Here is a 23,015-nt window from a genome sequence, read left to right on the forward strand (position 1 = left end):
CAATGTGCTTCACTGAAAAAATGTAATCCACATCCTACATATCTGGGAGTTGTCATTGGGTAGCCAGTTTTCCCTTAGAGTTTTGCCTCCTCACTGTATTTTTATAAAATGCACAAGAACTGCTGGCATGCACCCTTTAATAGCAAGGCCTCCCATGTCCACACAGTGATACCCGTGAACACCAGCCAGGCTCAGGCCACTTTGGTTGAGTGTTGCATCTCTCCCCCTCAAGGGTCTCTAGGTCACACTGTTGTCATGGCAGGCAGCTACTTCTCTCTATCAGAATATAGAAATTCTGATGATTTACTCAGATATATGTGAGTGTGTGTACATGTGGGCATGCATACATGCATGTGTATATTTGAGATAGGCAATTTATTATATAAATCACTTCATAGTGAATAAAAGCAATAAAGATTTGTTACCATAAAGAAAAGAGAAATACGTACTAAATTTATTTTGTTTTCTGGGGTGTGGTAATAAATTCAATGTAATTGTCCTGCCATTTCTTTCATTCTATACCAGATGTTTCACACCTTCTCTCAGGGGTGTGAGGACGGGCCCTTGCACTTGCATGGTTTGCATAGTCTGTCAAAGCTGCTTAACTGCTCCCTGCACTACTTACTGTATTTTTAGTATTGAATCTTAGGTGTTAACACATTACTTGTATCTTGTATTATCTCTGTGATGTTTCTAGTGTAATGCCTTCAGATCAAGACATGTGACAGGTTCCCTGGTGCCCCTTTATGACTGAGTGTATATGCATATTTAGTTACCTGGAATTCCAAATGCATATGCATAACTAAGGTGGACAATGGATGGAATAACCTCATTAGTGGAGAACACAAGGGTTGTCACTGCAAGGAATTAGTCATGGAGGTGCTGGTGACCAAACCAATAGGAATGTGGCAGAGCAAACTGGTGCTCCTGCCACACAGATTTGTTGCCTTCATCTTTGCTAACTATATTCAAGTAATTTAGCTATTAAGGAGGTTTTTGCAAATTCACAAATATGGTTGTTATTTATAACTTTTTGCTCTTTAAATCACTAGCAATCCATGGGTTAAAAACAGCTAGGAGAACTAACACATGAAATAAATGATGATAGTGATGATGACTTATGAAAATGTTTATGATGATGATGAAGATGAATAACCCACAATTTGAATATAGCTGACAAGAGGGATTGAGTGGTATTTTGTACGCAGGAATGTGAGCGCATTAACCTGACTCAGCGCTTCGTTGGTGCTATGCCATCTTTCATTTGAGGAGGGGAAAAACATGCTGTAATCACTAATACTTTAAATATCATTGCTGTGCTGTAAAGGGAGTTCATACACTTAGTTTAATGAAAATATGTTTTAATCGAGCAAATATATTAATGGCTATGAAGATTTTTAAGTTAATGAAATGTCAGCTAAGGAGAGATGAGGCGTGAATGTTCCGTTGGCTATGGAGCATTTGATCCATGTTCCTGCTGCGTGGTTCTCTCTCGCTCTGTCGGTGGTGGTACTGAAGTGCTCCACTCTGGTACTGCCATCATGTGGGTTTCGTTGCTCATTATCCTCTCGGCCAGGGCTAAAAGAGAAAGGAAAATGCTATCAATATGTATGTGTGTAGCTGGAGCACGGTGAGCATATAGACAGGAAAGTAAGCAAGGTGGGGGATGTTTTTTTTATTTATTATTTTTTTTATTTATTTATTATTTTTTTACGTGCCAGCCTATAGAGGGGCCTGGATGTTAGTTGGGCCCCAGCCCGTCATGGTGCAGGCAAGTGTTTTTTTTATAGTGGTGCCAACCTCAACAGAGTAGGGTCAGAGTGGGCAAGTAGAAGCTGCAGGGTATTGAGTCTGGCTGTGTTATTTATGAGGACAGAGGTGGCCCATGCAGGATCAGGCCTAAGAGATGGTGGAAGCATAGGAGTGTGTGGATGTGTGTTGTGATGGAAATGTCAGTGGGAGGTGAGCTGGCAATGTTCTGGAGAGCAGTCATGAAATCCAAGTGGAGTAACAAGGGTCTCTACACATTTTAGGGTGGAAACAGTGTAACCAAACTCGGCAAATTAGTGAAACAATGAAAACATTGCAGTCATTTAAGCACAAGAATTCTTTAGACTGTTGGATGTGTCTTGAGGATAGTTGGGATAATTAATATAGTTCAGATAGTTTGCAGCACATTAAGAGGCAGTGATTCAAAATAAATTCTCAAAAAAATATATCTAGCACTTCCCCTTTATTATATTAGTCTCTTTGAAACAACTCTTTCCCTTGAGAAAAATTAATTCACCTTTGATTTGGTTGGTTTTATTGCCATAGGCATAGTGTATCTGGTAGCCAAGGCCAAATGTTATGGGAATGAGTGGAAACATGACCACCCAGCTGTTTGTCTTGCGGTAGCCGTAGTAAAGAAATCCATAGGAAGATACCACAAAGGGGACGAACCACACCAACAACTCGCGAACGGAAGCCACCTGCATAGCCATCTGCCTCTCAGCCATTCTTCTTGCCAGCTCCACAGTGGATGACACCTGAAGATGTATGAAGTAAAAGGTAAATCATCCGTGGCTTTTTGAGAAATATATTTACTGAGTATGTATAGTGGGTTGTGCTAATAGTAAACTGTCTCACTTATTTGAGTACATTTGGCTTATGTATCAACTTTTCAGTTTAGTGAGTGTAATTAATACATATATATCTTTGAAAATTACTCAGAGAATTAAAGGGACATTCATTTCTTTTCTCATAATGCACAGTCTGATGTTCTTGTTCTTAACTTACCATAAGTGACTTTTCAACAATGCTATTAGTACCTACTGTCTAATTTTCATCAGTATAAGAATAGCCTTCACAATATTTTACCGCCTTATAGTGCTTCCCTCTGCCTCTGAGTCTGTGCTACAATCCTTTCCCATTCCAGCATATGAGGATGAAACTGCGTAGTAGGTAGAGCTGGGAGAGTATAAATACTGTAAATTCACAACGAAGAATCGCGGAGCATAAATTCCTGTAGTTCCATCATTTTGCGTGCAAGTTGGTTTCAAGCACGGGAACTCCGCCCCGTCTTCAAGAACACCTAGTAATAAGAACAAGAAGAATGGCAATAAATATAAAACCAATGATGATGATGATAGTAATAATAGCGCCGCCTTTATTTCTACGAACCATCTCATTCTTCACGGAGGACAGCGCATTCGGAATTCGCGCACTCGGAATTCGCGCACCGTCTTCCGTTGGCGACTTCGCGGAAACACTGTTGAAGGCGCCCATGCTGAGTGCTGAGAGCTGCAGACACTACTCCGCGCAGCTGAGGGCCTGCTGACTCCTCTGACCACAATACTAAAGATCCGTGGAGTAGAGAGACGGTGCTGTGAACGTTATCAGCTTCCTCAAGTGACAGAGAGCGTGATAGTGAATGATAGTGACCTGCTTAGGAGGATACCACTTAGCCCACTGTTCGATTTTGTAGATCTATCACAGGTTGAGTAAGATATAAATGTTACTGAAGCCTGCATAAAATGCTCCCAAGATAAAACAAAAGGATGCTATTGAACGGACGAGAGAGAGAGAGAGAGAGAGAGAGAGAGAGAGAGAGACGGCCCTGACTTAATTTTAGGTAGGTGGATTACATGATGGCAAATATACGCAACTCGCGCTTCTGTAACCCGTAACTGTGAATAGAAAAATATGTCACAAAGAACATATATTTGCAAGAAAGTCGAGGAAGGAGAAGATGCTTAATGAAAAATGGCAGTGTTCATCGTCTAGCAAGTTTTCCCGCTACTTTTTAAATTATCTTCTATTACTCTTCCATTTACCGTGACTCGTTTCTGGATCCTGGATGTCCGTGAACTGGCCTCTTCCATTAATAATAATAATAATAATCTGTAGTGTCCTGTTTAGCGAGTTACATAAGAGTTTAGCGGCCAAGTGACCATGTGGCAACGCTGCGCCGGGCTCCAGTATGGCCGGCCAGGCAGTCGCGGCGGGGGACATCGACGTCGACTTTCTGCCCGTCATCTACCAGTACCTCCGCTGGTGAGTACGTCGATTTATATGTCAAGGAAAAGAGTAATGTCCAGCAAATAACCATGTGTGCCTGTGAGTCTGTACAGAGGGGTCACGGGGGGACGCTCTGAGCCTTGCGTTGGTAGGAGGAAAGGTTTGGGAGGGCGGCAAGGTGGTGAGCGTTGTGCCGATGGTGTTTTTGTCTGTGTGTCGGCGGCCTCAGCTCACCTCGGCTGCATTTTCGAGGTCCCGCACACTTTGGGTTTGCACTGAGAGGCGTGGAGGCCGTGTGCCGTGCGTCCGTCTTAATAAAAAGCCTCCCTCCCACGGGTACGTGTTGTATAACTCTAGAAGTCCACCCGTCTCTCTGTTGATGCTGCTTACCCAGTGATTGCTATTTTCTTCGGTATATTAGAAGCAGTAGTTAGCTAGATTAACCGATAATATTTAAGAGAGGGTAGCCACCTCTTGCGAAATTAATCCTTACAATATGGATTCTTATTTTGGTCCTTGAATGCAGTGCAGTAACAAATGACTTCCAGAAAATAGAAGATGGGTTTGCTCCCCCCATCAGGGGGATCGTGGGGGGCGAATTCCTCCCTCTAAGGGGGTCAACCTATTAGGTAGGTTGTTAAGTTGGGTTAGTTTAAATTTATTCAGCATGTGGTGTGGGCCAGCGGAGATGTGCAGCGCGGGACAGATGAAGGCAGCAGCAGGGTGGGCCCACGACACAGGCCGGTGGGAGCGGGTCAGCGGTGGGTCCACCTCAGGCATTGAATTCAATCATTTGGTGATTTCTGGAAAAAAATACTATCCATAATAAAAAGCCTGATATTTTGTCCAGAAATAAGCAGTCAGTGTCTCAAAATTAGTAGGTTGCCCTCTTCAATAATCCCCCTATTGGTGCTTGCTTACCCTTTAATTTCTTATATAAAATTAATACTCCGTACAAAACTGCACATACGGCACAGTGCCATATTGCTTTGCCGTTACATATCAGTCAGTTCTGAAATATCTTATAATGGAATTAGGGGGAGGTGGCAGAGGATATATCAAGGTAAAGTTGAGGGTATATGCTCTAGCTGTGCATGGCCTCAGTGCTCATTTCCGCCGCATTGGCCCTCGTGCTTATGGTGGAAAGAACCCATTACTCCGTGACATGGGGCCAGTGTGACATCATGGTTACCACAGTTTACCTTCCTAATTCTATAATTGTTCCTCTTTACTGGACTCTTCTACTCTTGGCATATATTTGGTGTGGCAGAAAATGTTAGCAGTGTAGCCTTCATACAGTTCTTTTTCTCTTACCACAGTTTATCCAGCTTTTTCTTGTACATATGTTTTAAGTACACAAAGCTGTAAGGATGTATTTAATTTTATATCAACGCATGTGACCTCTGTATTTACATCAGCCTGGAGAAGGAGCAGCCAGACGTGGGCCGTGTGTCTCAGGAGTCCAGTCAGAAGGTTCTGGAGCTGCAGCGCAAGATCCAGACAGCACGAGAGCAGGTAAACAGTGGAGTCGTATAGATAAACAAAACGCTCTATTTGTGGATGACATGTAAGCCTCCTATCTCCTCCCACACTCACTGTTCATCATACTTTGCTCTTCTCTCAGGTACGAAAACTTCCTGGAGTGGAATACAGCCGTGAAGAGCAGCTTCGTCGTCTGGAGGCTCTAAGGAAGCAGCTGGCTCTCAAGAAACACCTCCTACTCAAGTATAAGTCCAAGAGCGAGGCCCCACACTAGGGAGGTAGGAGGTCATTCACTATCACTTATTGATACTACTGAAAAAGGGTGTGATATTTTAACCTTTACCTTCTTGACCTTTTCTCTCTTTCAGATTATTCTTTGTCCTGTGTTTCATTTCACTGTGTTCCTTCGTCCTCAGGTCACAGAGTCAGGCAATGGTACTGCGCTACCTTTTGCACAAACTCATCAACAACCCACAAGTGATAGAAAAGCTTGCTGAGTCTTACCCCATTCGTCGGGCAGCTCAGATCACAGCTTACGCTCTGCAGCAGGGCAAGGAAGCCATCAAGGAGGCGGCAGAGTCAGAAGCAACCAAAAGGGTGAACCGATTCAGGGAAGACTTCAGCCAGGAAGTCAAAGAAGGGTTCAAGAAGGTTGAGGAGCAGCACAGGAACCGGAAGTAGTTGTGTCAGTTTGCAGGGAAAGTAGAACCTCATTAGGTATTAGAGGAAGCAGAAGAAAGACTGTGTGTGTGTGTATGTGAATTTTGTAGATTTTGTATACCTCTCTTATTGACTTAATCCAGCATCATATCAGTATGCCTGAGAACACTGCCAGCCAGAAGCCAGAAGGAGAGGAGAAGAAGCCAAAATGCAAGGCATGCTGTGCCTGTCCGGACACTAAGCGAGTGCGGGATGCCTGTATAGTGGAGAATGGTGCGGACAAGTGCAAAGATGAGATTGAGGCTCACAAGAAGTGCATGAAAGAGATGGGCTTTGATATTTAGTGTTGCAGGAACAGCAGTGTATACATGGGACAAAGTGATGAACAAGGTCAGTTCTTTTTTCTTTTTCATATTCACCTTGGAATGGAAGTAGATTGTTAAGAGACAGCAGTAGCCCTTTTTTTTTTCTTTTTTTTTGCCAAGATTGATGACGACACAAGTCCAAGCATACCCAAACAATGACAACGACATCACAGAAGCACACTTTATTTGTTGCGGAACCCATGGGTGAGAAACCCGTCACAGAGCTAGCCGGCATAGGAGAGGTGTTGGGCAAGCGGTTAGAGAACAGAGGGTTTGATAAAGCCTATGTGGTCCTGGGACAGTTCTTAGTTCTCAAGAAGAACAGGGAGCTCTTCTTGGAATGGCTGTCAGACATGGTGGCTGCTAACTCCAACCAGGCATCCGAGTGTTACCAATGCTTGGCTGACTGGTGCAGCGAGTTCCTCTAGACTTGCTGTTGCTGCTGTTGCACAACAACACCCAGCTGTTGTCATACCTTAGGCCATTATGTCTTTCCGACACTCGACCACGACCATGGGATCCACAGACCCCGCCGACCTGGAGCCACTGTTGTCAGAGCAATACTCTACCACTCCCTCACCTCATGCCACTCGCCCATTGGTGAGGAGAGCCTTAGTGAGACATGGGGTGACCAAGCGAGTTGCTATGTCTTTGGTGCCACCGCTGGTGTACCCAGAGTACAGGCGAGTATACTCAGACCTTAAAGGACCCCTGCTGATAGTAGCCACTCTGGCTTCCATTATTCTCTATGGCCTTCATGATCCAAGACGGTCACTAACATGGGAGTTTGTGACCACTGTCAGGCTCACTGTAGGCTACTGGCTAGGGTTTTCCCTGCTGGCCTTCCTGATGGGGCGCTGCTTTAGCACCAGCCTGAGCCTGGCCCAGCTGTTGGCCCTGGCAGGGTATAGTTTGACAGGTCACTGCCTGGTGCTTCTTGGCGCTGAGTTACTGCACCAGGAGGAGAGCCACACTGTTTTCTTCCTTCTCACCACAGTGTTTGGAGGTCTGGCCACAGGGCGCCTCGTGTTGCTGGTTCTTTTCCACACACCACAGCCACCGCACAGGCTCCTGCTGGGCTCCTCTCTGGCCTCCATACACCTCATGCACCTCATTTACATCCACTTTGCGTGCATGAGAAGAAAGTTCAGTGTTTGAGGAGTGAGTGGAAGAAGGCATAGAGGGAGGTCAGTAGTTGGTAGATCATGTGGCTGACTGTTGGTGAAGCATCACCATCCCAACAGATTACTTGTTAGATTGAATTTCAGAGGCATTAATTAGGTTGTCACCAGGTTCTCACTTTAATTATTATTATTGACTACATTTGTTTGTAATTATTATTAAAATTTCTTGTAATTATTTTACCTTGACTTAATGGAAATAACTTACAGAATTACTGTGTCATAAGTTACTGCTGTAGTGTTGCTGACAGAAAACTGTTGTAAATATGTAATGAAGATTAAAAAGGAAAATTCTATAGATCATGTTCCTTACCAGTGCTAGTCATATCTAGATTCGAAGACTTGCTTTTAACCCCTTCCACACCACAGTGCTGTCAAAGCCTGCAGGTTCTGCTCCTTACCAGCAGTATGTGTGTGCCACATGCAAACTGGTAGCAAGGTTCTTTAGATAAAAAAAATTCCTTTTCATCACACTATTCTCCCAGGAGCCCAGGACATGTATTGCACATCCTGGGATAGTCTCCCAGTAACCCAGGATGTACATGCAAGGGGTTAAGAGCTCAGTCTAAGAAGTTCCTCCCATTTGCCAACGAAAGAATATTCTTTGCCGTTTCTGCCACTTCATGTTTTGTTTCCATGAATTTGAGTTAACCTGGTATGTCATAATGCTCTAATCAGAATTGGGACTTGCAGTTTTGTGTGGATGAAAGGTATGGGCAAGTGATGCCTTGTGTGTATCAAGACAAGCAAGTATGGGGTGTATCATCGGACAACACAAACACAGCAGCACTTTGATCTAAGGTAAAATGTGTTTTACTTTTGTGTGCATGTACAGTAAAATCCATTAATTCAAATACTAACATGGGCCCACCTGTTTGAGTTTTTGTGTGTATGTAAAGTAAAAGTTCATTGATACAAATAGCATGAGCCCACCTGTATGGATTTATCATTTTTTTGTACTGTTAACCCCTTCACTACGGCTGGGCCAAAACAGTGCCCCACGCCATATCCGGGATCACCGCGCACGCCAAATTTCAAATGTTGCTATTGAACATAACAAGTTTTCAGCCATAAATTCAACATAATCATCATGTATTATCTATGAAAACATGCAGAATTAAATGGTGCACATAAAGAAACTCACTAAGGGCGGGCCAAAACAGCGCTCCGCGCCGTATCCGGGATCGCCGCTCGCGCCAAATTTCAAATGTCGCTATTGAATATAAAACGTTTTCAGTCATAAACTCAACACACTCATCATGTATTATAAATGAAAACATGCAGAATTAAATGGTGCACATAAAGAAACAAATTAATTGATAATTTTGAGGTGTAAGCATAAATATAGAGATTAAATAACTTGTATATTGGCTAAAGCGAGCCAGGATGCAGTATGCGTGTCCTCGGATATGGTACGGGGCACGCAAGGACGCGGTATATGTGTCCTCGTGTTGAAGGGGTTAAATGGTATATTGAATTACATAAATGTGTACATAATACTGAGTAATTTCAAACATTAGTATGGATGGTGGGACATTTGATAATATGGGTAAAGGAAGAGGAAGGAAACACAGGTCAGGAATATATGGACCTTAATAAACCGTTTCCTTCCTCCTCCTTCACCCATTAGTATGGATAGTTTGTTAAGCTTTATTAAATTAGAAGAATTCCTTTTTTGGACATGTCAGTTGTGTTCATTCAGCAAACTATGATCTTGTGTTTAATTTGACTCACCACTAATTCCTTCATAGTTTTCGGATTGCATAATGACGGCAGTGTCAAATGCATATGCAAGATAGTGATGTACACCGCTGGCCCCTCACCTGAACAAAAAGCGGAGTTTTATAGCCTTGATATTTTTAATTTTCACGACCATATTTTCTATTTGATTTGTGACAGTTCAGATTACAATGTAATCCCATTGTAGATTGTGTAGGGCTGTGCATACATAACTGGTTGAAATGAGAGATTATATAAAGTTTAGAGAACAGTTTTATTGAGTATATGACTAGACAAGACAGCTGGTACAAACACTGTACATGAGAAGCCATTCTGGTGATAGCTCTCAAGGCACTAGTAGGATGGGAATGAAAATAAATAAGTTATCTAACGTCCATATCCATGCCACTGACTGACCTATGAAAGGCTTGATATTGTGTATAAAAGACAGAAAGTAAAGTACATATACAATGAAGCAGGTAAAAAAAGAATTATGAATGGAATCGTGAGTAGGATAGTTCAACGCCTGAAAACCAATCTCGAGACAAAGAAAGGATGGAAATTATGTTTGTATCAAATTTACTGTACACATCATATGCCAGACATGAGTAAAAATGATTGTACTAGCAATTCTCACAATGGTTAACAATGACCAGTCTCAACACAAGTAAGAGTGTAAAGCAACGCTGCAATATTTCATTACAAGTAATAAGGATCACTAGGAAGTGTCGGCAATATCACAGTTTTATTGCCACATGACTCACTCCCTAGCTGGGAAGAAAACTGTCCCAATTCAGGGACAGCAACAAAGAGTTGATCTCAAATATGTACTATCAATTTAACAGTCCTGTAGGTCAGTCTTATATAAACTGTAATAATCATAGTAGTATATATATATACATAGATATGTACATTCTTCACCCTTACTGTTTATAAATATAGAACATTATAGAACATTACTTCTACAGAGAACAAGAAATCGCATCACAGACTTGGAAAGACGTAAAAGATATCCTTGGCAAGGTTATTTTACTGAGCTCCTGTAAATAAATATTAACCAGACTGTTTGAATTTTACCAGTTAAGAGAATCTCAATGTAAATTATATTCCATAACATTGTGGAAAATGTGCCTAAATCCTTGCACTAAATCTCACTCAACGAAACAATTGTTTCAACCAGAGACTGATGGACCACAAAGTAGTTACTTATGACATTTTGATCAGGTTTCATAGAACTTGCATGAAGACACTGCTGCCGCTCTTCTCCATCAACAAACATGCTCAAATGAATCATTCAGATCTTTGCATGAACCCTCAGATTGTGTTCCTTTGGTTCTTCCTGAGTGGGGTACGCAGAGTGAATGCCAGTCCGTCAAGCATGATCACTGCTCAGACTTGCATCAGGTCCCTCCCTAAAGGTTGTGACAGCTGCCTCACTCATCAGGTACAATGGTAAAACAACCATCAACTTAAAGCAGATGTTCTGGGGCACACTGTTGCTGCCCAGCTCAAAGACCCTTTCAGCTCAGCACCACTGCTTCCTTCATGGCCTGTATCCACCTGAAATATATAATCAGTTTTATTTGCAAGCATTATTTAAGAGTTATTAGAGGTTTAGCATCATGTCAACACTTAAGATGGCAGTAAATCAATTAATATTATGTCATACTTCTCAGCCATATATGGAGAGTCAGTCTGGAAGACAAGAGGTGGTTGGTTGGGATGGGTGAGCTGGAATGCCAGGCAGTCGTCCAGATCCGACACCTCCCGGTCCTGGTAGGAAGAGGGTTAGAGCACCTTTATTAAACTGTTCAGTAAGCTTTCATAAAAGTAATGAGATGGTATATAATTGCATTGTAAGAATTTTTCCTCACTTAATGTTTCTATTAGAAGATTCTGTATTCATATTTATAGACTACTATGGATTTCAGAGGCTGTGTTAAATTGTTTTTCTGAAATATCTCGGTAAGTAAGTTTCACACCCCCCGCTAATATTTGTCAGCATAGTGCATTAGCAGAGAGGTGTGAGTAAGGCACATACTCTTGACACTTGAAGGGAAATAGTGAAATGAAACGACAGTAATCGGACATCATGGCGTCAATCCCCAGGCCCCGCCCATATATGTATGTATGTATGTATGTATGTATATATATATATATATATATATATATATATATATATATATATATATATATATATATATATATATATATATATATATATATATATATATATATATATATATATATATATATATATCCTCTCTCTCTCTCTCTCTCTCTCTCTCTCATCGTACTGTATTTGTCATTTTATATTTGAGAGTGACATTACGTGGAAATGAAGGCGAGGGTAGGGTAATGTGGAGGGTGATAACCAGCATGAATGATGGTAGTCAGATAGTTTGGTGATGTTGAGCAGTTTGAGGAGACCGGAGATTTCATTTTTGTGACACGGGCTTACAGCTGCAGTCCAATAAAACTTGGACACACACGATGGTGGTTCCAAGTGTGGGGGTATGGAGGGAGAAGGTAAAATTTTTCTCTGCATGAGATTGTGACCATGCGCCAGCAGTGCATCTCCACCTTCAAGCTCACCTTCAGGTGACACCACTGCCGTGCTGACTGATGAGGTGAATAGCGACGTAGGGAAGCATAAGTAATGAACAAGGAGGGTTTAGAAAGGAATGGTGATGTAAAAAACGCTGGTTTGCTATGAATTTGGCAGTAAAAAAATAGTATATATAATAGGGGCCTTTTATACAGAAGCAAGAGGATAGCAACAGGGGGACTAGTTCTCGGGATAGTGTTGCAGTAGAAAAGGTGGATACAAGGGCAGGCGTATGTTGGAGGAGTAGTGCCAATTCCAGATGGTAAGGAATGTGAGGTGTGCATACCTTGTTGATGGGGTCCACCTGGTACCCAAGCACCGGGAGGCTGTAGAGGGCCAACACGTCCTGGGGCGCCCGGTACTCGTAGAGCACGCGGTCCTTGAGTACAAACCAGCCGCGCCGCCATGACCGCCGCACAAGCATGCGCAGGTACCCACTCATCTGGGCTGAGGCGTCACTAGCACTCACCTGCATCATGGAAGGAACATATTAACCTGCAATTCTTGAACTTCTCCATGAAGGGAAATATCAAGGTACATCAGGAACCAGGCACTTTTTCAATTTGAAGTTTCTACTTTATGGAGTTTATGCAAATAATTTTTTCATTTGTTTTCAGTTCTAGGAATGCCTCCTGTTATTGTCAAAACCACATAACTTTTTGGACAACCTGTGCCAACAGCTTGATATGGATAACTGGTCATTCAGGCATACAGCATCATTGTTCTTACTGTCTAAACTGCATTCTCACTTAATTTCCTCCTTCACTTACCTCCATCAACCTCTCTGGGACCTTCTTTTTGTTGCGGGATTTGTTGTTCTCTTTGATGCCTCGCCGGAACTGGGCCTTCAAGTTATCCACCTGCCTTTCCCTGTGTCCGTCCCCCTCCTGCAGTTGATTCTGCTGTTGCTGCTGCTGCTGGTTCTCCTTCTGGTTAATGCCCTTGGTTTTCACTTCGAAGTCCTGTTGGAGCACCTCAAAGCAGGCATCACACACCCTGGCTACCTGGTTCTTCTTGTACTGCAGAGGTGCCCGATTGGAAGAGCATGGGTCGCATACCACCTTAAAAGAGGGAGGGAAAGGGTGTTTATGCTGCACACACACACTGCCAATACCGAGAATGTACATCAGTTTCATTATTCTAATATTAACTCAGTGCTAGAAGTAGGAGTGTCTTAAGGGATGTTTAAGTATGTTTAGTAATCTGAGGTGTCGGGTGTTTCAAGAACAGGGGAGGAGGTGGGCAGGAACGTACCTTACCACAGGCACGGCAGTGGTGTCGCCTGAAGGTGAGTTTGAAGGTGGAGGTGCACTGCTGGCACATGGTCACCCGGTAGTCTGGGATCCACACTGGCGCCTGAGGAGCAGCCAAACAGTGCGGAGGTTAAGAAAGAGGAGGAATGTGAAGCTATGAAGAAAAGTGTGTATTACAGTCTGATGGTCATGTTCATTCATTCTATTGGGATGGATTGATATATTCTGGAATAAAGATGGAGAAAAAAATTGTAACTGCTTTTTTCCTTCCACTGGAGGCAGATCATATGGTTAACTTTTCATGTGTGGACAGAATATTGTCTCATTTAAAAGTTATAGATCTTGAAGAGGGTTTTATTTTAAGGCTGTGAGAAAGTAATGGAATAAGGGAGGGGAGGACAAGGTGGGTTTTCTGTTGACATGGGTGAGGGGGAGGAATAACAAAGAAGGTGGGCAGGGGAGGCTGACTTTGGGAGGAGGAGCTACTGGGGAAAGATAACGGAGGACTGGGTAGGATGGAGGAAGGAACATGCTGGTAATGTGAACTATTTTTTTTTTCTTGGGGGTAGAGAGGTTTGGATAAGCTTAAAAGTCACCTGCTTGCCGAGGGTGGAGGAGGAAGGGGGGAGAACCTCTGGCAGCTTGGCTTGCAGGAAGGAGGAGCGGCGGGAGGCGTTGTCGGTGATGGCTTCCCGCAGTGCCCTCAGCCACTCGTCCCGCTCCTCGGCTGAACTGTAAGGCGACGCAAGATTATGTAAGTGTTATAAAGATTTACATAGATTCACCATGTTACTGTGCACTGTAGAACAATATATAGGAAAGGTAGGTGTTGAAGAATGTATAATTAGATATAAAAATATGGGAGAAAGCAATAAGTGAGGTAAAATCAAATTATAATATACTATTAAAATGGGAGAGAGAGAATAGTTGAACAAGGAGGTAAAGAAAGGAGTAGAGACAAAGATTATAGAGAAGTTAATGAGGGAGAGTTTAGGGAGGAAAAAAAGGGAAGGGACTTGGGTAGGCCTGATGACAAGGGGGTGGAGCCATGTATCAATCATCTTTCGTGACCAGCATAATAGGAAAACCAACACCATTTATTTACTTAGGCAGGGAGGAGTGGTGGATAGAGGGCAGAGTTCACCTCATTTTTGTGGTTAGTGTTGCATTGTTGTGACACGCTGTTTTTGTCTCATTCAGGGAAACAACTGATAAACCCGACCAGTTAATCTGATAGTACAGCGTGGCTATTCCGGGAAGCTCTATTGTAATGGAGGAAATAATTTTAAGCTTATTTTTTTATTATATACCTTTCAGTTAACTATCTATGTTCTGTTGACATATCTAGTATAGCATTTTAAGCTTCGAGTTGTGGGTCATATACTAAGCACTAAAAGGATGTCAGTAGATTTTTTTGGCGACCTAAAAATGGATAATATTTCTAAGAGTATCTGCATAAAAATCCTCACGGGGCATCAATCTGTATAATCAAAGGCCTCTGTGATCCCAAACATGAAACTCCATCAATAACTGACCTCTTCTGGCCACTCTATTCTATTCCACTCCTATCTATTCTATTTTCCTTTTATAAGAGCAATGCTTGGCGAGTCATTTACGTGGGTTCTTGTCTTTGCCCTTGAGCTGCTTCCATTGCCGTAAAAAAAAGAAAAAGAAAACTCCGCTCTTGTTTCCTGAAGTTACCGTCGCGTATACATCATTGCACCACGCGCACAACATATCCAGCCAACCACGTAACCAGGAAAAGAGTCACGAAAGTAGGATAATTGACGTGGCTATCCTGGGAGGCTCTATCGTAACGGAGGAAATAACTTCGGATTTTCTTTATATATATGCTTTTCAGTTGACTAGATCACGACGTTTCTCCTACAACTTTCTTTCATAGGAGGAGTACTGAATTAGCGGCTTTTTTTGTTTGAGTGTTTTGAGAGCGAGAGAGAGAGAGAGTTCCCAAAAAGTACACTCGCCTATATCATTGCACCACGCACTCAACATATCCAGTCAACCACGTAACCAGCAGGAAAGGAGCCACGAAAAGTAGGTAAGATTCGAGGGCAGTGAAATACCAGCGGCGTGAGTCTGACGTGCAGGAAGTCGCAGGTATCAAGATGGGAAGTCCCCGCGCCAGGTGAACAAAAAATCAAGTTTCATCATAGCTCCAACGTTGATGATTGGCTTTTACGTGATTCATTCATTCTCTCTCTCTCTCTCTCTCTCTCTCTCTCTCTCTCTCTCTCTCTCTCTCTCTCTCTCCATTTTTCCTCCCTTTCCTCTCCCTCATTGACTTATCTTTACTGCTTGTTCAACTCTCTCTCTCTCTCTCTCTCTCTCTCTCTCTCTCTCTCTCTCTCTCTCTCTCTCTCTCGTAAGTGGCGCGTGCCTTCAGTTCGCTCACCTCGCCTGGAGCGTGAAGGAGCGTGACGTGGAGATGACGCTGAATTCGTTCTTGAAGTCCTCGGCCCGCGGCGTTTCCACTCTCATGCCCTCCAGCGGTAGCTCGTAGTTGAGTCTGAGCGCGCCGCCGGGGCTGCTGGTGGCGAAACTGGTGTACAGCAGGACGTCCGACAGCTGGGGGAGAGAAGTTGTGCGCGGTGAAACTTGATACTACGACTACAACTACTATTACTATTACACCTCCTCCTCCTCCTACTACTACTACTACTAATAATAATAATAGTAATAACTGAAAAAATGCTTACGATTACATATAAAAAAAGTTTGACAGTTACTTTGTATGTAACCTATATTGGAAATCTTGCATGAAGACAAAATTGAAAAAGGTCGCCTACGTAGGAATCAATATAAATTTCCAAATTTGCTCGGCCATCGAAATACTGCGACTGAAAACATTTTGTACTTCAACTTAACTACTGGACTCTCTCTAATCGTGACTCTGCGTTAGTGGAGATTGCAATGGTTCGTACACCAGATGTTATATATACGACACCAGCAATCCGCCCGAGAAGAGGAGAAACACAGAACAATAAAAAGATCACACGGGAAGGAGTTACTGACGCGACAAACTCAGATTCCTTCACTCTTTTTTCCAATACGAAATTAAAATGAACTGGAAGGTGATGAAACTAAGGAAATATCGTTCGTTTAGGAGACAGAATAGGAAGACAGACAGGAAGAGATTGAAAGGATGGGGAAGAGATATAAGAATAGATAGATTGAAGAAAGAGACTGGGATGCATAACAAAGAGAAGCTATGGATAGATTAACAAAGAGGATAGGAAAATAAGTTGATACTTGCTATTATTACCTTCATCAGCTGCACGTTTGATAGTTCACGAGTCAGTGATTAGACAGAAGGAGTTGTTGACGCGGCAAACTCACTCGCTATTGAAATACGGAATGAAACTGAACCGGGGGGTGTTGAAATTCAGGAAATATCGTTCGTTTCGGTGACAATAGATAGTCAGATTGAAAGATGGTGGAGATTAAACATGTGGATAGGGACTAGATATCAGAATACAGATAGAAAAGAGACGTGGATGGATAATAGAAAAGAGGGTTGGATAGATTAACAGAACAGAAAAATAGGTTGATATTGGCAGTCATTACTTTCATCAGCTATACGTATGAGAGAGAGTTCACAGAGTCATGGAAACAAACACACTGCTTTGATATTTCGTACAACAATCATACGCAGTTTCCCATGGCAGACAACAGCGGCGGCGGTTGCTTCGGGCGGTGAAAGGATGGGGGACGGACGGAGAGAGCGGCGCGACAGATCGGTGGATGGTGATATGTATTATTGTCATGCGCTTGGCGACACGGAAAGACGGTGACGGTTACGAAAGCACGCTTGCCCAAGATCTTCGTGTTTCTTATTCTCCTCAACAAGCGATCGACATCCATTGAGAGAAGAATACTATACAAAGACCATTAGTGCTTCAAAAGGGAGTGTAAAGTTGTGAACGTAAAGTTAAGAATATACGCTATAGCTGCGCGTGGCCTCGATGCTCATCTTAGTCACAGTAGCCCTTCAGTCTGGTTGCGAATGTAGTCTTTTGTCTTTTTTGTTACATTTATGATATCAGAAGGCGTGCATGGTTTCAAATCAATGAAGGAAAGCACAAAATAAAAGATGCTATGAAAAGGCCCTCTCGTGTAACACTGATGTAGTGTTTTATTTCATCTGAACATTCAATAATCAATAAGCGAATGGTAAAACGATTTGACCGCTGGTGGCAAGGAGGCGGTGTTACCATTTGTCACGTCCATGAGTCACCAAGATAAATAGGTGATTGGGCGTGAGTAGGCCTATGAGAACGGAGTTTGTTGGGGACGGCTGAAAAACGAGGAGGAGGAAGGGGAGGACGGGGAGGAGAAAGCTAAGAAAAAAGAGAAAGTTATGTCAGGTGGGACGGCCCATCTGCCATACTGATGTAAAAGAAAATGTGAAATTCAACTGAAGAAGAAGAGAAAGAAGAAGAAGAAGAAGAACAGGTTAACCTACAAAACAAAACAAAAAAATGAAAGAAACAGAAGCAACAGCACTCTCTAACAAGTCTAAAGGAAGAAAAAAAAGAAAGAAAAGAAGTAGAGGGAGAAGAAAATGAATAACGATAATAATAAAAAGAAAAGAATAACAAAATAAAGAACAAAAGTGAAGACAGCCAAGTCATACGAGTTTAAATACACCTACTGGGAAGCATAATACGGACGCAAGAGTTAAGACACGTTAAGTACAGCCAAATGTCACGAGTATTTACATTTACCAAACACGTTCGAGACACACGATCATACATACCAACACACACACACACACACACACACACACACACACACACACACACATAACACGTCAGGTACAGGAAGGAAGTGAACACGTTAAGTACAGCCAAATGTCACAAGTATTTACATTTACCAAACACGTTCGAGACACACGATCATACATACCAACACACACACACACACACACACACACACACAACACGTCAGGTACAGGAAGGAAGTGAACACGTTAAGTACAGCCAAATGTCACAAGTATTTACATTTACCAAACACGTTCGAGACACACGATCATACATACCAACACACACACACACACACACACAACACGTCAGGTACAGGAAGTGAACCGGAAGCACACAAAGAAGTCTCGCGGCCTCCTTGCGGTCTAGATTTAATTTTTATTCCTTTCCCAATGACTACAAAGCTTGCGTGAATCATTTCCTTCCAACTCTTTACTCTCTCTCTCTCTCTCTCTCTCTCTCTCTCTCTCTAACGGTGCTGCTGGAAACCTCGTCAAGTCAGTCAGTCAGTCAGTTCGGTTCGCATGACGATTTTGGATTATTCAATTTACGGTTCCGGCAGTTCGTGAGACCCAGAGAAGTCCCGCCATGCAAATTTCCCGGAAGAGAAAGAGAGAGATTAGGTGACGATAATTTCTCCTTTGAGCGCCGCCGCCTCTGAGAGAAGAACAGTACAGTGAAGTCGTAATGCTAATCTGCGGAGTGAGTCTAGTGTCGTAACGAAGTCCTGGAATGGAAAAATGTCATCTCTCGTCTCCATGTCGTTTACAGTTAGGAATGGGAATTTGGTTTATCTAGAAGACCCTAAACTTACATAAGCACTCTTACAATAGATAAATACGTATGCACATAAACAAATGTATTAAGAAAGAGCAAGAAAAAGAAGCTACGGCGATTAATAGTGAAATTTTGTTAATCTATAAAAGACCCCAAACTTCCATAAGAACTGTTACAATGGCTAAATAAATAAATAAATAAAAAATAAGAAGAACAAAAAAAAAAACTCATTGCGGTTAAATAGCAAAATTGATATATCTTGTTTTTCTATCCATACGCATAACAGTGAGAGTAGCCTATTATGTTCCTTTCAGAGAGTTAGAATGCTATAGTTTTAAGTCCTCAGTAGATATAAGAACAACAAGAGGCAGTGTTTTCTTTAGTTTAACCTCCGAAAAACAGGAAAAAAACGGGTGTGTAGACTGTAGAATGTAAAGTATACCAAACGTCTTTTTAGATCGTACAAAAGGAAAAGATATTCGTCTAAAACTATTGAGATAATCCTCCATCTTAATTGCATGAGAAAAAATGAGAGGAAGCATAAACGAAAGATCACTGAGAAAAAAAGGCGAGTGTGTAGCATTTTCAAACGTGTTTTTAGATCGTATAAGAAGAGAAAACAACAACAATTCGTCTAAAATATAAAGTGATAGTCCTTCTTTGTAGCGTGAGGAAAATATAAGAGGAAGCATAAACGAAAGAACACGAGAAAGAAAACGAGTGTATGGTATTTTCAAACGTTTATTAGATCGTAGAAAAGACTGAGATAATCCTTCATCTTGGTAACGTGAGAAAATTAAGAGGAAACAAAAAAAGAGAAAGAAGAATCAACATCCCGACAAAAGCACACACACACACACACACACACACACACACTATTTCTGACTCACGCGCTTACTCACCCAATTTCTCGCTTTCTTTCTTTCTTTCTCTCTTCCACACGTGAATGAGATCGGCGCCGAGTACAAATATTTAGTTTAGAGAAAAAAAAAAAAGAAAGCTATGATGGCGTTTCTCTCTCTCTCTCTCTCTCTGAGAGAGAGAGAGAGAGAGAGAGAGAGAGAGAGAGAGAGAGAGAGAGAGAGAGAGAGAGAGAGAGAGAGAGAGAGAGAGAAACTGCTTCCTTTCTCTAAACGTTGGCTGAGATTTGTTAATTTCCGATGTTATCTTTAAAAAACGATTTGATTTTGATAATGTGATAATATGACATACAACGTGTGTGCGTGTGTGTGTGGTCATTACTCAGCCACTCACTCACTCGCTCACTCATAACACGTGACGTCTAAGCATAGTAGATTAGTCACAAGGTCGGTCACACACACACACACACACACACACACCACACACACACACACACGTACCCCCCCAACGCACACTACCGCAACCCCCCCCCCCACACACACACACATACACATAACCCCCCCCTCTTCCCTTCCCCTTCCCTCTCACCCCCACTTCCCACTGCCCTCCCCTCCCCCTCCAACCTAGTAGTACCACCCCCTTCCCACTCCGTTCCCGCCAAATTACCACCACTTCCCTCTCTCTCCCTCCCTTTATAGTACCACCTCTCCTCTGCCCCCTCCCTCTCTCCCGCTTCCTCTCCCTTCCAGCCCCCCGACCCCCCTCGAACAATGGCACCCGCTAATCTCAGTGGTCTGCCTTGCCACCCACTCGACACAATACACAATAGATAAAGTATAATCAGACATAACAAGCCCCGCCGTCGCCACCACCGCCACCGCCGTCTGTCAGTGCTTAATTATACATCCTTTCCCTTCTGTTCCTTTCCCTCTTCTTCTTCCTCCTCCTCCTCCTTTTCCCTTCCCTTCCATTCCTTTCCCTTGTCTTCTCTTCCCAACCCTTTCCTTTCCTTGCTCTCTTCTCCCTTCTCTTTTTTTCCTTTACCTTTACTTCCCATTTCTTTCTTTCCCCTCTCTCCCCTCTTCTCCCTTCCCTTTCTCTCCCCCTCCTCTCCCTTCTCTTTCCTTCCTCTCTTCCCTTCCCTTTCCCACCCTTCTCGGTCTTCCCTTATCTTCCCTTTCCATCTCTACCCTTCTCTTCATCTTCATACCCAGCCCTTCGTCACCCTTGAATATAAAAAACCCGACGGAGAGAGAGAGAGAGAGAGAGAGATTATGAACCTCACCATCTTCTTTATTACATGCACTTCGCTTCTAATTATGTGTGTTTGTTCTTAATGCAATAGAAGAAACATCATAACAGTTGTAGTAAGCAATCTCTTGACCAATTAGTTAGTTCTGTTATTATATTTGGGTTATTATTATTGTTTATTATTTATCACTATTACTACTATTATTACTATTATCTGCTGACCCAATGGAGTGACTTTTGGTATTATATTTTTGTGTTGTCATTATTTGTACAGGAAGGATGCTGGACTTGGCATTCTATTTGTTATTTAAGTTCTATATCATTATCATCGGACACTTCCTCTACTTTTCTCTCCTCTCTCTCTCTCTCTCTCTCTCTCTCTCTCTCTCTCTCTCTCTCTCTCTCTCTCTCTCTCTCTTTTTCATCACATCCTTTAACATTTAACATTTTATCTCCCAGCATTTAGCATCGTAAAGGGTATAAACAAACAAAGATAAGCAAACGAATTAATAAGTTAGTAAGAGTATAGATTAATAAAAAGTCAACATGTTTTTTATACCACTACTGTAACATCCTTCTAATCCAGTGTTAAAACGTCCTGACACAAGCATACTTCTAACACCAATACTCACTCACTTTACCCCGTTAACTGCCTAAATACAGTGTCCCGTTCCTAAGTAATGAAAAAAAATCTAAATAAGTACACGTTAACTTCCACAACACTGCTACTGCAACTTTCTAATCCTAAGTAAAGAATAAAATATGACTAAGTATACACGAATCTCTCTATCTTTCTCTGTTATCACTGCTGGAACTTTCTAATACAGCCTTAAAGTCCTGATACATACATGCTTTTAACCCTTCGACCCTCTCTTTAGTACCATGAACACTGCCTTAACACAGCTACTCGTTCCTAAGTAATGAATAAAATATGACTAAGTATACACGAATCTCTCTATCTTTCTCTGTTATCACTGCTGGAACTTTCTAATACAACCTTAAAGTCCTGATACATACATGCTTTCAACCCTTCGACCCTCCCTTTAGTACCATGAACACTGCCTAAAAACAGTGTCCCTTACCTTCCATATCATTACTGCAACTTTCTACTAAGCCAGTGTTAACGTCCTGCCACGCCTTCTTGACCCCACGACTCACTCTACCTTGAAAACTTCCTAAAAAACAGCAGCGTCCCTTCCCACCCCATTCCTCCCTTCCCCTGTTCCTCTCCCTTCCATCCTAACCTTCCCTTTCCTCGTTCTTTTCCATCTTCTATTTCCTTCCCTTCCCTTTCCACCCTACCCTTCCCTTCCCTTCCACCCTTCTATCCCTTTCCCTTTACACTCTACCCTTCCCTTTCCATCCTTCCCATCACCTTCCCTTTCTCCGTCCTCCTCCCTTTCCTTCTACCTTCTCCGTGCGTGTTGGTTACTCAAGACCAGAGCTTCGTTACTATATTCTTCCTGGTTAGAGAGAATGGGATGAGGCAACGCGTATGTCTCAATGGACGCCTGTGTGATCTGAGGTGATTCAGGTGAGCATAAAAGACTCGCTCACAGGTTTGGTAGATGCAGGAAAGAGTCAGAGTATTGTAAGAAAAGAGTAAGATAAAGGTTCTCTCACGCTTTGTATTGGGAGGTAAGAGGAGGAGGAGGAAGGGAACGAGGAAGGAGTGCAGTAAACATGTAAGTAAAGATGGGAAGGGATGTTAGGCTTCTCTCTTTCGCCGCGTAATGTATACTTTTCACTCCCTCTCTGATTCTCGTGATACTATGAACAAGAACCCTTCATCAAGACCCTTATGTGTGTAGACAAAGGTTGGCGTGTGAGTAGCGTGAGCAAGCAAGTTTCCCGGAGCGAGTTTTATTAGATAAGTGACGGCCTAACAAGAGAGAGAGGTGATGATGGTGGTGGTGGTGATGGTGGTCAGCTTGTCACATGTCACCTCTAGACTATTCTGTTCCTATTGTTATCTCTCACTTACGTAGCATGGGAGAACACCGATTATAACTTCCATTACCACATTAATCAGTCGTTTCACCATACATACTAGTCCTGAGCATCATAGTTTTTCGGCT

General features: G+C 42.5%; 3 protein-coding genes and 1 long non-coding RNA gene across 4 annotated transcripts in view; 2 read left to right on the forward strand and 2 right to left on the reverse strand.

The window, feature by feature from the left end:
• Positions 1-442: 442 nt before the first annotated feature.
• Positions 443-3,728, reverse strand: LOC126998639 (uncharacterized). Its single transcript, XR_007752955.1, has 3 exons — positions 3,163-3,728; positions 2,288-2,528; positions 443-1,578 (listed from the first exon to the last, which is right to left on the reverse strand). It is a non-coding gene; the product is annotated as an uncharacterized LOC126998639 (long non-coding RNA).
• A 151-nt stretch (positions 3,729-3,879) lies between these two features.
• On the forward strand, positions 3,880-6,046 carry LOC126998638 (mediator of RNA polymerase II transcription subunit 9-like). Its single transcript, XM_050860581.1, has 4 exons — positions 3,880-4,035; positions 5,418-5,514; positions 5,624-5,759; positions 5,898-6,046. Exons 1-3 carry the CDS (start codon positions 3,962-3,964, stop codon positions 5,753-5,755), a joined length of 303 nt encoding a protein of 100 aa, XP_050716538.1. The 5' UTR covers positions 3,880-3,961; the 3' UTR covers positions 5,756-5,759; positions 5,898-6,046.
• Positions 6,047-6,946: 900 nt separating this feature from the next.
• Positions 6,947-7,983, forward strand: LOC126998636 (protein YIPF3-like). Its single transcript, XM_050860576.1, has one exon. It carries the CDS (start codon positions 6,993-6,995, stop codon positions 7,662-7,664), a length of 672 nt encoding a protein of 223 aa, XP_050716533.1. The 5' UTR covers positions 6,947-6,992; the 3' UTR covers positions 7,665-7,983.
• A 1,673-nt stretch (positions 7,984-9,656) lies between these two features.
• Positions 9,657-23,015, reverse strand: part of LOC126998634 (FYVE, RhoGEF and PH domain-containing protein 6-like) — a 35,695-nt gene continuing 22,336 nt past the window's right edge. Inside the window, exons 3-9 of the mRNA XM_050860574.1 lie at positions 15,681-15,853; positions 13,864-13,999; positions 13,269-13,370; positions 12,785-13,075; positions 12,301-12,483; positions 11,076-11,179; positions 9,657-10,966 (exon numbers count right to left, since the gene is read on the reverse strand). Of these exons, the coding sequence (XP_050716531.1) occupies positions 10,927-10,966; positions 11,076-11,179; positions 12,301-12,483; positions 12,785-13,075; positions 13,269-13,370; positions 13,864-13,999; positions 15,681-15,853 (1,029 nt within the window). The 3' untranslated portion in view covers positions 9,657-10,926. The remainder of the gene's footprint in view (positions 10,967-11,075; positions 11,180-12,300; positions 12,484-12,784; positions 13,076-13,268; positions 13,371-13,863; positions 14,000-15,680; positions 15,854-23,015) is intronic.

This window comes from Eriocheir sinensis, chromosome 14 (genome assembly GCF_024679095.1).
Source record: "Eriocheir sinensis breed Jianghai 21 chromosome 14, ASM2467909v1, whole genome shotgun sequence".
NCBI lineage: Eukaryota > Metazoa > Arthropoda > Malacostraca > Decapoda > Varunidae > Eriocheir > Eriocheir sinensis.

Bases quoted from the DNA above. Each gene is read 5' to 3' on its own strand.
- LOC126998638 (XM_050860581.1), top strand. From the start codon at position 3,962: ATGGCCGGCCAGGCAGTCGCGGCGGGGGACATCGACGTCGACTTTCTG. The intron at 4,036-5,417 runs GTGAGTACGTCG...TATTTACATCAG, and splicing joins ATCTACCAGTACCTCCGCTG to CCTGGAGAAGGAGCAGCCAG. The intron at 5,515-5,623 runs GTAAACAGTGGA...CTCTTCTCTCAG, and splicing joins TCCAGACAGCACGAGAGCAG to GTACGAAAACTTCCTGGAGT.
- LOC126998636 (XM_050860576.1), top strand. From the start codon at position 6,993: ATGTCTTTCCGACACTCGACCACGACCATGGGATCCACAGACCCCGCC.